This window comes from Crocodylus porosus, unplaced genomic scaffold, assembly GCF_001723895.1.
Source record: "Crocodylus porosus isolate Cpor-Errol unplaced genomic scaffold, CroPor_comp1, whole genome shotgun sequence".
Taxonomy (NCBI): Eukaryota; Metazoa; Chordata; order Crocodylia; family Crocodylidae; genus Crocodylus; species Crocodylus porosus.
The window spans coordinates 34,126,453-34,142,260 of NW_017728911.1; the positions used below are offsets into that span (position 1 = coordinate 34,126,453).

The window sequence follows — 15,808 nt, forward strand, 5'->3', positions numbered from 1 at the left end:
AACTTCACTAAATACATTCCTAGCCTTTCTTTTTTCATGTTCCTGTGACAAGGTGTTTAGCAGAATTCTCAGATTCATTAGTCTGCCAGGCCATGCCACAGGCGCTTCTGCTATGACCCCAAACCTGAGGCCTCTGGGCTGTCAACCATGTGCCTTAGTGCCTGCACCATCCCAGCTATTAAATACATTGTCATTTAACTGCTGCCAAAGGCAGCATGTGCTCAGTAATGTAAACCAACTATGAAGCCGATTAAAGGAAGCCAACACTGAGCATGACTACAAAACAAATGGCCCACACTGGACAAATATACTGATGATGAGGCTCTACCACAAGGATAGGTTAGTGTAGTCCAGGGTTCAGCTACATCTTTGGGCAAACTCCATTTATAAGATGCTGGCGTGCCAGAGATAGACGGGGACCAATTCTTGTTGTGGTCCCTTCCTAGGCCCCCTTTCCGCCATCTTGTCTGAGGCTTGCGTGCCAAGTAAAATGCCTTCATATGCCACACTGGCACGTTGCTGGCACATTATCCACAGGTTGCCTACCCCTGGCACACCCCCATCTAGTAAGATGTATGGTACTGTCCCTTGCACTTTGTTCTCCAGTGCCAACTCCTTTTCAAGTCATAGTGAGCCACTACACTGAATACACTTCAATTTCTTCACTCCCACAGCTGAGCTGTGCCTTTCTTTCCCATTTCCAATGATTCCCATTTCTTCACCAGCCTTAAATGTCTGGTGAACATCATCAATGGGGTCCCAGACAGTTCACCCAAAATCCTTCTGTGCCCTCCTCTCACAGCCTGTTGCATATAATTAGTGAGATCCCACCCTCCATGAGGCAGAGATGAACCAAGCTGTCCTGAGTCTCATCCGCATATAAATTTTTGAAGGATCCCAGGACTTGTGACAAGAACATATGGCTCCAGTCATGAGTAGAGGGGCTAATTAGCACATGGCTCCTTTGTGGAGGGGGGTATTATCTGGAGTACACACACATACAAAACAGTGCTGAGCTGTGGGGTTACCACAGCTTGAATCGCTATTGATTCTGCAGGAGCCCAGCCCAAAGAACTACATAGCAAATCATGAGCTTTTTGGTCTAGGTACAGGCACACAGACCTAGAGGTGGTAGACTTACCTGGCAGGGGAAACACCATGACTACTAAGGCAGTTTTCCCAAGGGCAGAGGATGGCTACTTTTCTGGCATGGGGCGGTACCCGTGGAAGTAATGTATAGTTAACCTCCCACTTTCATTTCCAGTGGGAAGATCTTGGTTTTACACCACTTTGTGAAAATAGGAGACTTCTCCCTAGCTTGCTCCTGCAGCCATATGGCTGTGGGCAAACAAACCTCAGAGGTATCCAAACCCCAAGCCTCCATGCACTTCGGCCTGCATGTAGGATGGTTGCCAAATAATTTGAAAACATCTGAAGCCCCAGGTGGGGGTGGAGGGTGTTCACTGGTAGTAGGACCACTTATAGTTCTTGAATGACTCACAGATTTGGAATTGATTTGGCTGATTCAGCTTGGAACATGAAAAATTTTCCTTAAAAAAACAAAACCAAACAAAAAACCTAGAGGTGGTAGACTGTGTAAACTGGCTTCGAGCAAACTCCAGTCCTACCAGCAAAAATCAGTAGCAGAGGATGATGAGAACGCAGCCAAATCCACCTGGCAGAGGGATATTTGTCACAGGATCTTTCAAGACCCCCCCCAGTGGGGAAATAGACGGCGACAGCGAGGAAGACATTGAGACAACCGGACTGGAAAACAGTGATGAGGACAGCAGCAGCGACAGCAGCAGCAGATCCTCCAGTGGAAGCGGCAGCGAATGAACTGAGTTTTAAACCCAGTATGGTTTTAAGTAGGTACACAAATGCTGCTTAAAAGTGTGTTTATGGAGTACCTGTATTAAAAATTGCAGCAGTTTCAGCAGTGTCAATTCTGGATTAACTAAATCATTACAGGCATGGTTATTTCAAAATCAGCATTTTCAAATTTGCCCCTCACTTTCATGTACTCAGGGAGAACAAAGTTTGACAGTAAGTTGGGTGGGGAGGGGAAGGGGCTGCAGAGAAAAGCAGTTGGAAGAACAGAGAGTAAGGGGGCCACCCAATCCCCCCCCCCCAGATTCATCTTCCCTGCTGTAGCAGTACGAGGGGGACAAACTATCAATTTTCCATGTATAGAGTCTAATTACTGGGGATCATCTTATATTCAGGGTCATCTTGTACTCAATTAAATATGGTAGCTAGGGGATCAGAGTCAATGATAGAGCCAACAACAAAACATGACTTTTCTGACCTCTTGGTCCTGGGCTTTTACTATTCTTCTTCCAAGTGCTGTGGTAAATAAATACTAATTGTTGTATACCAATAACTACATATGCAAATCAGGATTTATATATGCATAGTGCAATTGCACCCCAGTAAGTTTAGGTACAAACAAATTGTGTGTATAATTTAACAGATGTATTTTTGAAAACCTGGTTGTTGGCATGCATTTCTGTGAATGAACGTGTCGCACTCTAATGTCATGTATTTGCCCATTGGCTATGAACCCTAATTAAGCCCTGTGATATACCTAACACTGCTTGTTGGATGGAAGGAGAAACAAAAACTATGGATTATTCAAGGCAACAACCTTCAAATGAATCTGATAATCACTAATTCACAAGTGCCTGAACCCTGGAAACAAATATATTCATGTGTAAGCTTTCACTGAGCTATTGAAGAAACATGAACCTAATTGTACCACACATCTGACCTACCTGAAAATCTTAGTATCATCTATGGATTTTATATCCTTTTTTCTTTTTCTTTTTTTCACTTTTTAAAAAGAAATACATCATCATAGGCACCACAGAGGCACCTCTGAGCACCATTAAAATTTAAAGTCCAATGCTGTGCCTCTTACAAATCTGGCCATTATGATTTTTATTTTTGTTTTGCAAGCATATGTGCTTCCTCACTAACAGCAATAGCATGAGACAGGCATAACTGAACAAGCTTTCCCTATGCAGAACTCTGGCAATGAACTTCAAACCTGAATTGCAATAATCCTGGCTATCCCCACCCTGAATACTTCCCCGGAGCAAAAACTACCATTCACAACAGACTGGGTGGTGCTTTTATGAGCTAAGCAAGTAAGTAACAATATCTAATATTCACTAGGCAGACCACTGCTCCCAGTCCCTACAGAAATGACAGGCTGGTTATCATAGGCAAGCATATAGTCAATCACAGCAGTCCTCACCTCTAAATTTTCAGGGGTGTGTTACCAAATTATGGCGCAGTGTGGTCATGCTAGAGGACAGGCTGGGGATTCAGGCTGACCTGGACAGGTTCGCAAGGTGGGCGGATCAAAACCTGATGACATCCAACACAGAATTGCATGGTGCTCCACCCTGGGGCGGGGGGGAAGAACCCACATCATACTTATAGGCTCGGCAATGCTACACTCACTTGTGGGTCACGACTGACCACAAGATGAACATGAGCCACCAATGAGATGCCACAGCCAGCAAAGCAAATAAAATTCTGGCTTGCATCTACCGATGCATCTCAAGTAAGACCCAAGAAATCATTCTCCCGCTCTGCTCAGCCTTGGTGAGGCTGCAGCTGGAATACTGCATCCAATTCCGGGCTCCACAATTTAGAAAGGACATGGAGAGGCTCTGGAGAGTCCAGAGGAGAGCCACACGCATGATTAGAGGTCAAGAGAGCAGGCCTTACGGGAGAGGCTGAGAGGCATGGGACTCTTCAACCTGGAGAAGTGCAGGTTCACAGGGGACTTGGTGGCAGCCTATAAGTACATCAGGGGTGTGCATCCGGATCTGGGAGAACGCCTGTTCACCAGGGCACCCCAAGGGAAGACAAGGTCTAATGGTCACAAACTGCTGGAAGACCATTTTAGACTGAACATAAGGAAAAACTTCTTTACCATCCTAGTCTCCAGAGTCTGGAATACACTCCCCACAGAAGTGGTGCAAGCACTTACTCTGGATACATTCACAAAGCATCTGGATGCTCACCTTGCTGGGGTCATCTGACCTCCGCTGACTTCCTGCCCCTTGGGCAGGGGGCTGGACCCGATGATCTCGCTCCCTTCCAGCCCTAATGTCTATGAAAATCTATGAAATCCCAAATGAGGTGAAACAGTGGTTGTTAGCTCAGAAGGCCACTGTTCTTTTTTTAATGCAGTTCATTTTAATTACAAAATATCAATTTTTATATTCCAGGTTACCCTGCAGAAAAATACAGCAGAAATAAGCCCACTGCTTAACCCTTTCTTGGCTGTACAGTTTATGTTCAGGTCAGATGAGATCAAAATCAAGTACAAAGAACAAATCTGAACTCCTAGTTGAGGTCTGATTACAAGTCACGAAACTGAGATAATTCCCAAGTAAAAACAAAATGCCATCCTTAATCTAACCTATCGTGTCTAACTGTTGTACGATGCACCACTTTGTGCTCCAGGCTTGTCTTCTCACCCCCTAACTAAATATCAGATAAGACTGCAACCGGGCCTGAGAGGTTGAGCTAAGAACAGAGTAAAATCCTTAACTCTGCGAGTCTGCATTTTCAGTTGTTTTTATGCGATTACAGACAGTTCTGATCCAGGTCCACCAGAGGGCATTAAAAGAGTATTCTACGGCCAGCCACTCTCGTTTCCCAGACTGTATAAAAGTTACCCTACATGAACTGGATTTTTTCTGGAAATTACTGCAAAATATTTTCCAAAACTGCATAAGAGCTGCTGTATTCCATGCAAACAACGATTTCCACTAACTATGGTATTGCCTCAACGCTCTGCAATAATATAAACACAGCTGGTCCAACAGGAACTTTTGTTGTATAAAAAGGGGCCCAGATACTTAACGTTTCATCCCGCAACTGAAGTTACAAAATGAAAAAGTCCTAGCCAACCATGTCTCAGACAGTGCAGGGCTGATCCCTTCAGTCTTGTCATCTAAGTGCTTTATCCAAACTGTCGACTATTTCTGTTCAAAACGTTCATCAGAGGATTCACAGTAAAAAATATCCATGTGATTATGGTTTACTCACATTAGAAAGAATAAATCTCTAAAGTAGAAAGAAAATTGACTTCTGTAAACCGACCTACGCTGCACAAGATGATGCAGAGCTGCAGATTTCAGACCTGATTTTAAGCTTCCTCCAAACTCACTTTCGGGCCAGCCTACGTGAATAAAGCCAAATTATTTTAATCAAAAACATAAAAGAGATCTTTAACCTCACCACGCTAGCCTAGCTGTAGTCACAAACAGGTTACCATTGCTAGTGCCCTTCATCACCTCTAAAATTACTTTTTTGCCATCACCTAATTTTTTAATTTGAATGTAATGCTATTTATTACCTTCTCGCCACCGGGCATGGAAAAGAAGTTGGGAGACGATGAAGCTTGCTGCAAAAGCTTTGCATAGTAGGCCTCAGCTGCTACCTGGAAAATTTCAGGCTTGCCACCTGCAATATCTACGGGGTAAAGTTGCCCTGTGGATAAATAAAACAAAAGAAAAACACCAAGATCATGTTTTGAAAGGAAGTTATATACATACATTTTTTAAAATCTGCTAGTAGACTGTGAGAGCCTAAAACAGAATGATTAGTAGCACTGGATCCTTCTACTTCTTTACCCTCCAGGAAAAAAAAATTTTTTTTTTGCAGAACTGGGCCATACAGCAGTAACCCACATTTACCACCTTTAGACTGAATATGCTTGACAAGCATCCTGCTCAGCTGAAAGCTTCTTGAATCTTTTTTTCTCCCAAGCTTCTGAAAACGCAAGCAGGCTGTTCATGCTATTCAAAAAGAAATAAGAAAAAGTAATCTCTGATGCTTCCAGTGTTGTTGGAAGGCCTCTCCCGTTGCAGATCTGTCCGTGGTCTGTTCTTCCACTACAACCTTTTAGACTCAACGCACCCCTGGTCAGACTCAAGACACTGTTAGGAAAGTGCCAGCTCTTAGTTTTCACTTTTTTACTGCAGAAAAATAATAGAGCCATTCTTCTGTTACAAAGAACTCAGAAAGAGCATAATAAGGCCGAATAATTTTAAAACTGGATTGGTATTGAAAATATCTGGTTTTATCTCGTGAATCATGCTTGCGCACCTAAGACTGCTAACATCGCATGGCAACTTGCAGCACCCTTGAAAAGGGGTGCTGTGGCACCCTGGTTGAGAATCACTGCACTACAGGGAATTCTCCCTCCATGGAGTCACTTCTACAACTCATATTCATTATGTTCAATGTTAGATATCTATCTTCATAGTTGTTGAAAAACATATTAAAATGTTACGTAGAGAAATTCCCTTAATGATAATAATCACTAGTCTTGTATTCTAATGCATGAGACTCGCTTCTGCAGGATATTCCTGAGAGGTATTTGCTGATAGTATACAAACTATCAGTATACAAACTAGCTGATTCAGATATTAGATATATCTGAATAGGAGCATCTAACATGCAGTGTTATCAGCATTAGGTATACCTGAATAGAAACATGCATATATTCAGATGATCTCAGATGCCACCTGTTACCAAAGGTAAGTAATGTCACACAATAGCATGATCCCTGATTGCCTGCTGGAAAAAAGAAAATAACTGCCCACTCCCCCAACACTCCCTGATATTATAATGTAGTATAATTAGCCAAATCCATTGCTAGAGCATCAAACACTCTGGAGACAGACTGTTTCCTAGCTCGAGAGGACAACCTTCTTAATTTAAGGCTCCTCACTAACTCCGCCAGTAATTACTGTGCATCTCATTCTGGGGACAAAGGAACAGCTCCATCATGGTGCCACATTTAAGGGCTAAAGTTCTTACAGTCCTGAACTCTGTTCTTTTGATCCAGGATTCGCTCCCACCTGGCAGGAGAATAAAGTGAAATAGCTGCAGAGGTAGTCAGGAAGCATAGAGCAGGGGGCGTGGATTTTGCAGGGGAGCTGTGATGATTTACTATATAAAAATTGTTGGGCACTCAGACTACAGTGTTGGGGACCACAAAATTGCAATAGGTAGAAAGGCAGCTTTCCAAACGTAAGATTTGTTGTCTCACGTCCACAGAACGCAGAATCCTGCCTCTGGCAGTCATCAATACCCATTTCCTTAACAAAAAAGGAGAGAAACCAGCAACCTATAATTCACCACTATTCAGCACCGGACAAAAAGGGTTTAAATACTCCATTCCTGGCTTTTGCAGGCAATCAGCTTACATCCCGAAGCTTGATAGCAGTGCTACGTACTGTGTCTCCGAGCACCGAACAGTCAGTCTCTAGGTGCTGCTGTGCAAGTGGGTTCTCAGAACATGTTTGTATCAGAGAAAATGGGAGAGAAAGGAGCATTGCAACACGGTCAGGCTCCGTCACACTGTAAAGTCCTAGCCAGCAGTCAGCAGAGGAGATTTTTTTTTCCGCAGCCATATAATGTGCTACCCCACCGGTTCTGTACAATAACAAGCCATGTCAGGTAAAGGGGCCATTCGGTATGTCGGAAATCTAGTGACGGGAGGATGATTAGATGTGCTGGTTACTTCCTTTTGAACAGAGGAGTGCCCTGAAGAGTTGCTTTCCATTTTTTTTTTAATATCTGTACATCTGATTTAAGTTACCGCACATACCCTAACATATAAATTGAGTTTCTAGCTATTCTAATATATGGCAGGGACGTGTGCAGCACTCACAATGCTACATCCTGCCATTAGGATAAAGCTACTTAATGAAGAAACATTGTTTTGTCCTCTTCCTCACTGAAAAACTACCCAACTAATACCTTCAAGTTGCATTGGACTTAGCTAATGGGGATTAATTTGGAGAGCTGTGATATAACATCACAAGGTAAATATTAAAACAAGTCAACAGCTCCCCAGCACAGCCCTCCACAAAAAGCAATTTTCCTTGGGTAAGTAAAATGTTTCTGTATTCTCTTTTTTCTTCTCAGGATGCAATTTTCAATGAGTTTTAGGAGCACTGACAGTAAGGTTTGTGCTCCTAACTCATTTGGGCACTTTGGGAATTGCCAGTTTTAAAGGTCTGGATACTTAGTTACAAAATGAGGTAGGTGACCCACACTTCGCCTCTGTAAAAAAAAAAGAAGAAGAAGAAGAAATTGCAACGTCTTTTTGAACGCACAAACAAAAACATTTTCACGAGCTTAATGTCATTCACAGCAAAGACTTATTATATGGTGAAAGCATAAGAAAGCCAGAAAAAGACGCTTTTTAAAAACCTAATCATCAGTCTCCAAATAAGTTGTCAACTTGGCTTTAAAAGGAAAGCAGCAATGTTTTCCTAAGGATGCCTTGGGCTTGAGGCCCCTTTCAGCAGCTCGGGACACTTGGACTGCAAGAATCCAAGGACAGCGTTTTGAACAGATTTAAATTACAGGATTTCATTAGAGTTTGATCCTAAGCAGGAACAACAAAAGAGCACATTGTACCAGCCAGACACCGACCAAGCGTTTCTTTTTTTAAATGGGCAATGTGCACAAAGGGTTACCACCCGACGGCGGAAAAAAAAAAAATCATAAAAAGGGGGCCTCTCGCTGCAGCCACAGAGGAGGTACCATATAACCATAAGGAGAGTAAATTTAGAACGGGAGGCCTACTGCATTCGAGGGATTCCAGACATTCCAGCCTTCGCATTGCTGCGGCGCTGGACGGGGCTGCCATCTTAAATAGCCACCGCCGGTAAACAAGGTCATGACATCACATAGGCCGAGCCGACAATGTCAAGGACGGGCTTGCAGGTAGGTATCTGCCTTGGTCTTTTATATAGCAACTGCGCACATTGTTAAAGAGAGGGTGGGGGGAAATACTCCCAATGCAACCAGCACATTAGTACGTACATAGATATATGCACGTTTATAAATGCAAATACATCAATATTAGAGAGAGATCTATTTTGCATTCAGATTCCGGTTTTTGAGCATGCAGAGTCAGTCTGGAGACTACTGGGCAAAGCCACATTTTACCGCAAAAACAAAAAAGTAGTAAATTCTGTCTTTTTACGGTAACATTTGTTCTCATTAAATAAGGTCCTCAGATAGTGGAAATCAGAGTGCTGCCAGTCGCATCAGTGAAGTTTCATGTATTCACACTAGCTAAGAAAAATCTCATCTTTAAAATGAGAAGCAATATCTAGAAATGACTATAAGCAAAGCAAAGCAAAGCAAAGCAGGGCACTGCACAAGCTTCCCACATATGGGTCAGCCCATGTCCAACTTGACCAGCAAAACCCTTGCTACACCTACATCGAACCCCAGATCATTGTAGCAATTAAAGTTACTGTTTCAGCCCTGAACCTCAAATGCAGATCGATTTTTTTTTTCTGCAATATCCCGTGCTATTCCAATCCCAGATTTCTCCAAGATAAGCACTGTTAATTAAACTGGATTATAAGGTGGTTTTTGTAAAGTGGACAAATCCCCTTCCTTTAGAACTACAGGTACTTCTCACTTAAGTCATCCCGGTTAACATTGTTTCATTATTACATCGCTGATCTGTTAGAGAATATACTCGTTTAAAGTTGCACCGTGTTTGGTTATAATGTTGCTTGGCCACCACCTGCTAGTAGGTAACTACTGTGATGTAACTTAACATCATTTCTCTTAATGTCACATTTTTCAAGAATGTAACCATGACGTTAAGCAAGGAGTAGTTGTAAATGAAGGCCAGACTCACTTTGCACAAAACTGAAAGATCGAAACACAGGTGTCCAAAAAGAAAAGAAAATCAGGCTTATTCACTACATGTGCCTGATCTCTAACAAAGCCATGGATCTAGTCAGACATGGGACAGTGTGGGGGGGTTTCCATCGTGAACTGAGATTTGGATTTTTGTAGACTAGACACAAGCCTTGTCATTGGTGATCCAGTATGAAATTCACTCTAGGCATTGAAGTAAGCCTGAAATATTTTTCCACAGCCCAATGAATTTCTTCTCGGTATAACAGAAAACACAGGGTGCACATATTTTAATATGAAACTCCACAAGTGAAACAACAGGCTGTTACAAAGCCATGTCCAGGAAGGTAAACCAAATCCCCCAATCAACCTAAATATCTTAAGGCTGTGGCCTAACAACAGATCTTTACACAATCTAAATGAAAAACAACTAATGACTACAGCTTGTTCATTTTCTCTAATCTCATGTTTTTTGCATTAATTTATTTTTTACCATTATACAGAGAGCCCATTAACAATTGGTGAAGTCTCAGAGTTAGCTGGCTGATCTTGTTAAAACCCTGAAGTGTTATACAATAGATGCTGGGTCCCCATTTCATTTACAAATTAACTGAGATTGCCAACATGCTGCTATCCTGTTTTACCATTAATCCAGTATAATATCGCCTAACTAGCATACTGAATATTGCCTAACTAGCATATTGATTTAAACCCCTCCTTGATTTAGACTCATCTGTAACGATATCCATAGGTGAAGGGAGGCAGCAGCCACCACACTAACTCACAGAGTGACAGAATGAATTGTGTGACATAAGGTACTTCTTACATGTAGCCCTGCCTGGACATCTGCACACCCACCAGCTTGACTCACCTGCACCCACTACTGTACCACCGTTCTTGATGATGACACACTCATAGGCTAGGGACAGAAATTGCACATAAACTGGTTTAAGTGATCTGAAACTGGCTTAAATGTGTAACAGAACAGGAGTTCAGTGTGCATAAACCGCTTCCAAAATGACCAAAACCAGTTTAAGATAAACCTGGTTAGATGTAGTATCAGACTTAACTGATTTAAGTTAAACTGGTTTATGGAGTGTCTGCCCCAGATCCCTTCCTGATTCAAGTTAAGTCACAGTCCCCCAGCATCCCAGGATGTTTTGCACCCCAGGCTATGCTGTCTGCTCTAGTGGAGAAGAACTGGCCCTAACCACAGCTATCACTAAAGCCTCTGCTCCCTGCCAGCACTTGGTAGCCCAGCAGGAAGAGGGGGGCAAGGACACAGACCCTCAGATCCCCCTAGCCCTCACTTGTACAGGACAAGGGGAAAGAAATCCTTAGCAGTGGGCTTTTTGCCCCTGCAGCAGCCAGGTGAGCAGGGTTGACATCAGTTCAGCCCTGCCTCCTCCCCACCCCCAGCCTGTGGGTGAGGGGAGCAGGGAGAATGCACTGGCTCAGCCCCCACAACTGGAGGTCTGCCTGTGCAGGGGGGAAGCCACAATTGGCAGATTTTTGCTCCCTGCAGTCAGGTGAGCCGGGCTAGGGTTGGTTCAGCCCTGCCCCCCACCCCCTAGCCCAGGTTGCTGGGTGGCATGGGCTCAGCCCCACTCCCTTCATAGCCCCCTTCCTGGGCAGGGAAATGCACTGGGGCGAGGAATGCACCAGCCAAGCCGGGCACTGGTTCTCCCAGCTGGGTTCTGGTGGGAACTTTCACTGCCACATGCCAAGCAGACCCAAGGTGGGGGTGGGGGCTTTTTGTAACCCCTATTCCTTGCCTGGCTCGCCAGGCAAGGAATAGCTCAGCTGCCTCCCAGGGCGTGGGTGGGCCTAACCAATGCCCGCCCATCTCATCGGTCTGCAAGTTTACAAAAAGCCCCCAGTGGGGGCTTTCCCTCCCCACATCGGGCAGACCCCAGATGGGGGGGGGGGGTGTTCACCCCGCCCATCCCCCACCTCTCATAGGTGGGAGCTGGGGAGGGGGGAATGGACTTAGCTGATCCCAGCCCAGTGAGCTGGGCTGTGGGGGAGTGAAAACCCCCCAATGGGGTCTTTCCCCCATGCCAGGAAGACCCTGCCTGTGAGGGTTGATGTTGGGCCGGGTGTGCACACATTCCTCCCCCATAGACATGGGGCTGGGGAGGGGGCAGGAATGAGCCAAACAGAGCCCTGCTGTCAGTCAGTGCGGGGGAGTGAGTTGGGGCTTTTCCTGTGCCAAGCAGACCTCAGTTGGAGGAGCAGGGCCAGGTGGTGCGTTCCCCCTCCCCAGCCCCCTCTCAGAGGCAGGCGGTGGGGAGAGATTTTCTGCTGGCTCTCCCCTCCCTGCAGCTATGGGGGGGAGAGAGGGGTGTGGAACTGGCTTGTGTCCAGCAACCAGTCATACCTGGGCTGCCACCGGGCTGGGCTTAGCAGTCTTAGGGAGTGTTTACATGTTCATTTAATGCACTTTTGGTAATGCCCAATAAGTTTAGCACCTCCATTGTGAGGTATTAGAAAAAGGTGTATTTGCCTATTTTAATGCCCATTAATGAAAGTGCATGGGTTTTTTATGACACTTTTAATGTGCATTAAAATAGGCTAATGTGCATTTAAGTGCATGTGTAGATGTGCCCATAGGCAGCTGGGCATGAGGGGTGGTGTGCATGAGTACCCCCAGGCTCCTGGCAGGCTTCTGCCTGTCTTGGCCACCCAAACACTGAACATCAGTTCAGTCTGTTATCAGTTCAGTTAGCTTAGACTAACCTGCAAAGATTGAATCAATTCCGCCTCGGGCTTTTTGAACCTCTCTGCTTATCTTGAACGACAGTGGCTGCAGTCAGATATAGCTACAGCCATATTGTTAACCAACAAACTGGTAACCGAATCATTTCACTGCTAGAAATATCAGTGAGGTAATTAAGGTACCTCAAATATTAATCATACGCCCAAGAAAGATTTCACCTGTTGAGTGGAGAATTTCAAGGGTTCTCAAAGCATTTTAGGAGAGGCAGCGTAAAGTGAGAAATCCTAGTCCTACTGCAGATAAGATAGGGCATAAAAGGCCGGTGTGTTCTGTATTAAGTTAATCAACCATATGAGCTGTGTTTGCTATAACCTGTTCTGCAAACATGTTGTAGAGAATGACACTGTGTGCACGTATTAAGAGGTGCACAATTAAAGGGGTCATCGGTCACCAAAGAATATATTTACCGTACCATGAATAAGAACTGGCCCGATGCATGTACGTGTGTGTTTGCATACCACCATCACTCACCATTCATGAGAAGAGCTCAAGAATGCAAATGCTCAAGGCTCAGAAACAAAAAGATAAACAGACAGAACCTAATATTTATTCTTTTTAAACTTGATGATCAGCTTAAACTCATTTTTTTAAACATTATGACGGCATTGCTCATTTTAAAAAAAAATCTTATTTTCATGTTATTATCATAATCAATAGACAAACGAGGCAGGACTAATGTAGGAGTACATGATTTGTAGTAGGCCGGGGGGGGTTTTGTTGCTTTGTTGAGTTTTCCCAGACAAATGCCTCTTCATGCTGCCAAGTCACAGACACAGCAGTATTTTACATTTATAAGAACAATACCATCAACCACCTCGCAACTTAATTCTTTGCCCTTGTGATTTGTCCAGGCATGAAAAATATGTATCCTTAAAATGTACACAAAATGTGTATTTAAATGTACACAAAACAGATTATGTACATCATAGTCATATCTAAGATACAGCAATCTTTGGAGCAGAGAAGGGAACTGGGAATAGGACATCTAAAATGCTATTCCTGCCAAAGCATTAACTCCTCTGTCTCTTTGCCCATCAGTTAAATGTGCGCAATACCTACCGTGCCACAGGGGTGTTACCAGGCTTAATTCATTAAAGCCTGTTTAGAGATCTTTGGATAAAAAGCATTCTCTATCAAGGCAAAGTAGTAATATCCTATATGCTGTAAAGAGCCACTGCCAAATAGACTGCCACCAGAGATTGCTATGGCAGTAACATCATTTCTCTGTACTAGAGAGAAGATTTTTTGCTCTTCTGATTGATGCACAGGTGACTTTCTCACCGCTCTCCCAGCCGTAGGAGCTCTGTGTTTAAACAGCAGCACTCACTACCCAGTACCAAGCCTTCTCCATTTCTTTAATTGAGCTTGAACTGTTCGAAGCATGTGGTTATCATTAGACTACCATATTTGTTTAACCTTTCAAAGGAAGGAAGAGGTCTTTGGCACACTCCCGGGAGTGCATGCAGAACCTGACTCTCATATCCTGAATTTAATTGAGCCAGTAGATGTAAAAAAAACCAAGTTCTCGTGTAAGTGAAACCTCCGTCACACCATAACAATGTGTGGTGGCACTGGAGCTGGTGGGTAAATACTGTGGTGTGATGCGTGTCCAACATGGCACAGCCGCTCCTAACCACACGCTGTACATCATTAATAGGAAGTGTGTTCTTCCTCACTGCATTGCTTTTCACCCTTTGGTAACAGAATAACCTTTCTGGGAACTCAGGGAGGGGAAATGTATTGGTTTAAATGGGCCTTTCTGTTTGGCCAAAAACGCCAGCCCTGCATTATTCTCTATTAGCGTTCAAACAATAAAGAGAGCTGGGGGAGAGCAAACAAAATAGAAATTCCTGCCTGAAATGAACTCCTCTGTGGAAATTGGTAAATGAAGTGTATAAGCAATAAATAATCACGATCACATTGCCAGATAGTTTAAATGGATGATTTCTATTTAAGCAACAGATGCCATGTACTGTGAGTGTTATCACTCCAAAAAGGGTTATGCAGCCCAAACACAGGAAGCCGTTGTATTATGCATCCTATTCATGGCTGTGGGATTTTGCTACCATGTTAAAAATAGATATATGACAAATTTAGCAAAGGTATAAATAGCATGGGCAGGAGGGGTATAATCCTGCACGGATGGTGCTGCGCATCTTTGACAGTGGGGTTTGAAGACACCCAGCATCTCACAGGATTGGGCCCATTAGGCCAAACATCGTATCAAATTCCTGGACTAGAAAAGTGATCAGAGGCCTGTGACACAGAAACCATCCTTAAATGCTATTTTTCTTTTTAGCTCTTTTGTCAACAAAAACATTTTTAAAATTCAAACAATAAACTTACTGCTTTCAATACTAAAATGAAAATTAGGAAGGGTCTCACAGATGGGCATTTAAGCTCTTAAAGTTAACCTGCTCTGCATTGGCCCCACCACGAAGACGGCAACCGTGCATATATCTCCTCAAACTGTTCTTTGCATTCATTCTGCACCAACCCTTCCCAGCAACCCCCAAACAGACATCCAACCATTGCACACATTAATAGATTTCCATCTGTATAGGCCTGCTACCTCCTGTCTTCTCCTTGAATGCAGCGTCTGGACTGAGACGCTTTATGCACAGTAATCTGATGCAACTGGGTAAGGCTGAGATACCGCAGCTCAGAAATAAAGCATTGCAAATAAAAACAGTAGCACATCATTAGACTGTGAATGTGCTGTCAGTTGCACAGCCAGACTGCCAAATATTACTCCCTTTTCTCAGAGGTGAGACACACAAGTGCAGAGAGATTGTAGAGTGGGCTAAGACCAGGGTGGGCAATTATTTGGGGTGAAGGGCCACTTAACAAGGTTTGGTGAGCTTTCCAGGGCTGCATGGGTAGCCTCGCCCCTTGACATTGCCCTGCCCCCTGGTTGCCATCTTGGGACTGGAAGTCCTATCCCTAACCCCTGACCTTTGCCACTACAAGTCCCTCCCCTTGCTTTCCCCTCCCCCCAAGATACTCCTTTTGGGAGGAGGGGGGATTGCCATCTTAGAACCAGAGAAAACAAAATTGTACACTAAACATCAAACACCTACTACAACATATTTTAGTTTTATTACAAAAAATATTTTTGTCATGATTTGTATTTGTGTACAGTATATAGGGTGATTGCATAACAACTCAAAAATGAATTCTTCATCTTATATATTATGTGGAGGGGTATGGCTGGGGTGGGGGATGTATGTTGGGGTGTGGGGGGTGTATGGTGGGGTGTGAGGGGTGTGGGTGTATGGTGGAGTGTGGGGGTGCGTATGGGGGTGTGTATGGTGGGTAGGGGTG

At 43.9% G+C, this 15,808-nt stretch overlaps 1 protein-coding gene across 2 annotated transcripts in view; it reads right to left on the bottom strand.

The window, feature by feature from the left end:
* The window catches only part of FAM169B (family with sequence similarity 169 member B), a 54,523-nt gene that overhangs the window by 31,729 nt on the left and 6,986 nt on the right, over positions 1-15,808 (bottom strand). For both annotated transcript variants that reach the window (XM_019533779.1, XM_019533778.1), the window contains exon 2: positions 5,381-5,514. In XM_019533779.1, coding sequence (XP_019389324.1) covers positions 5,381-5,514 — 134 coding nt within the window. The remainder of the gene's footprint in view (positions 1-5,380; positions 5,515-15,808) is intronic.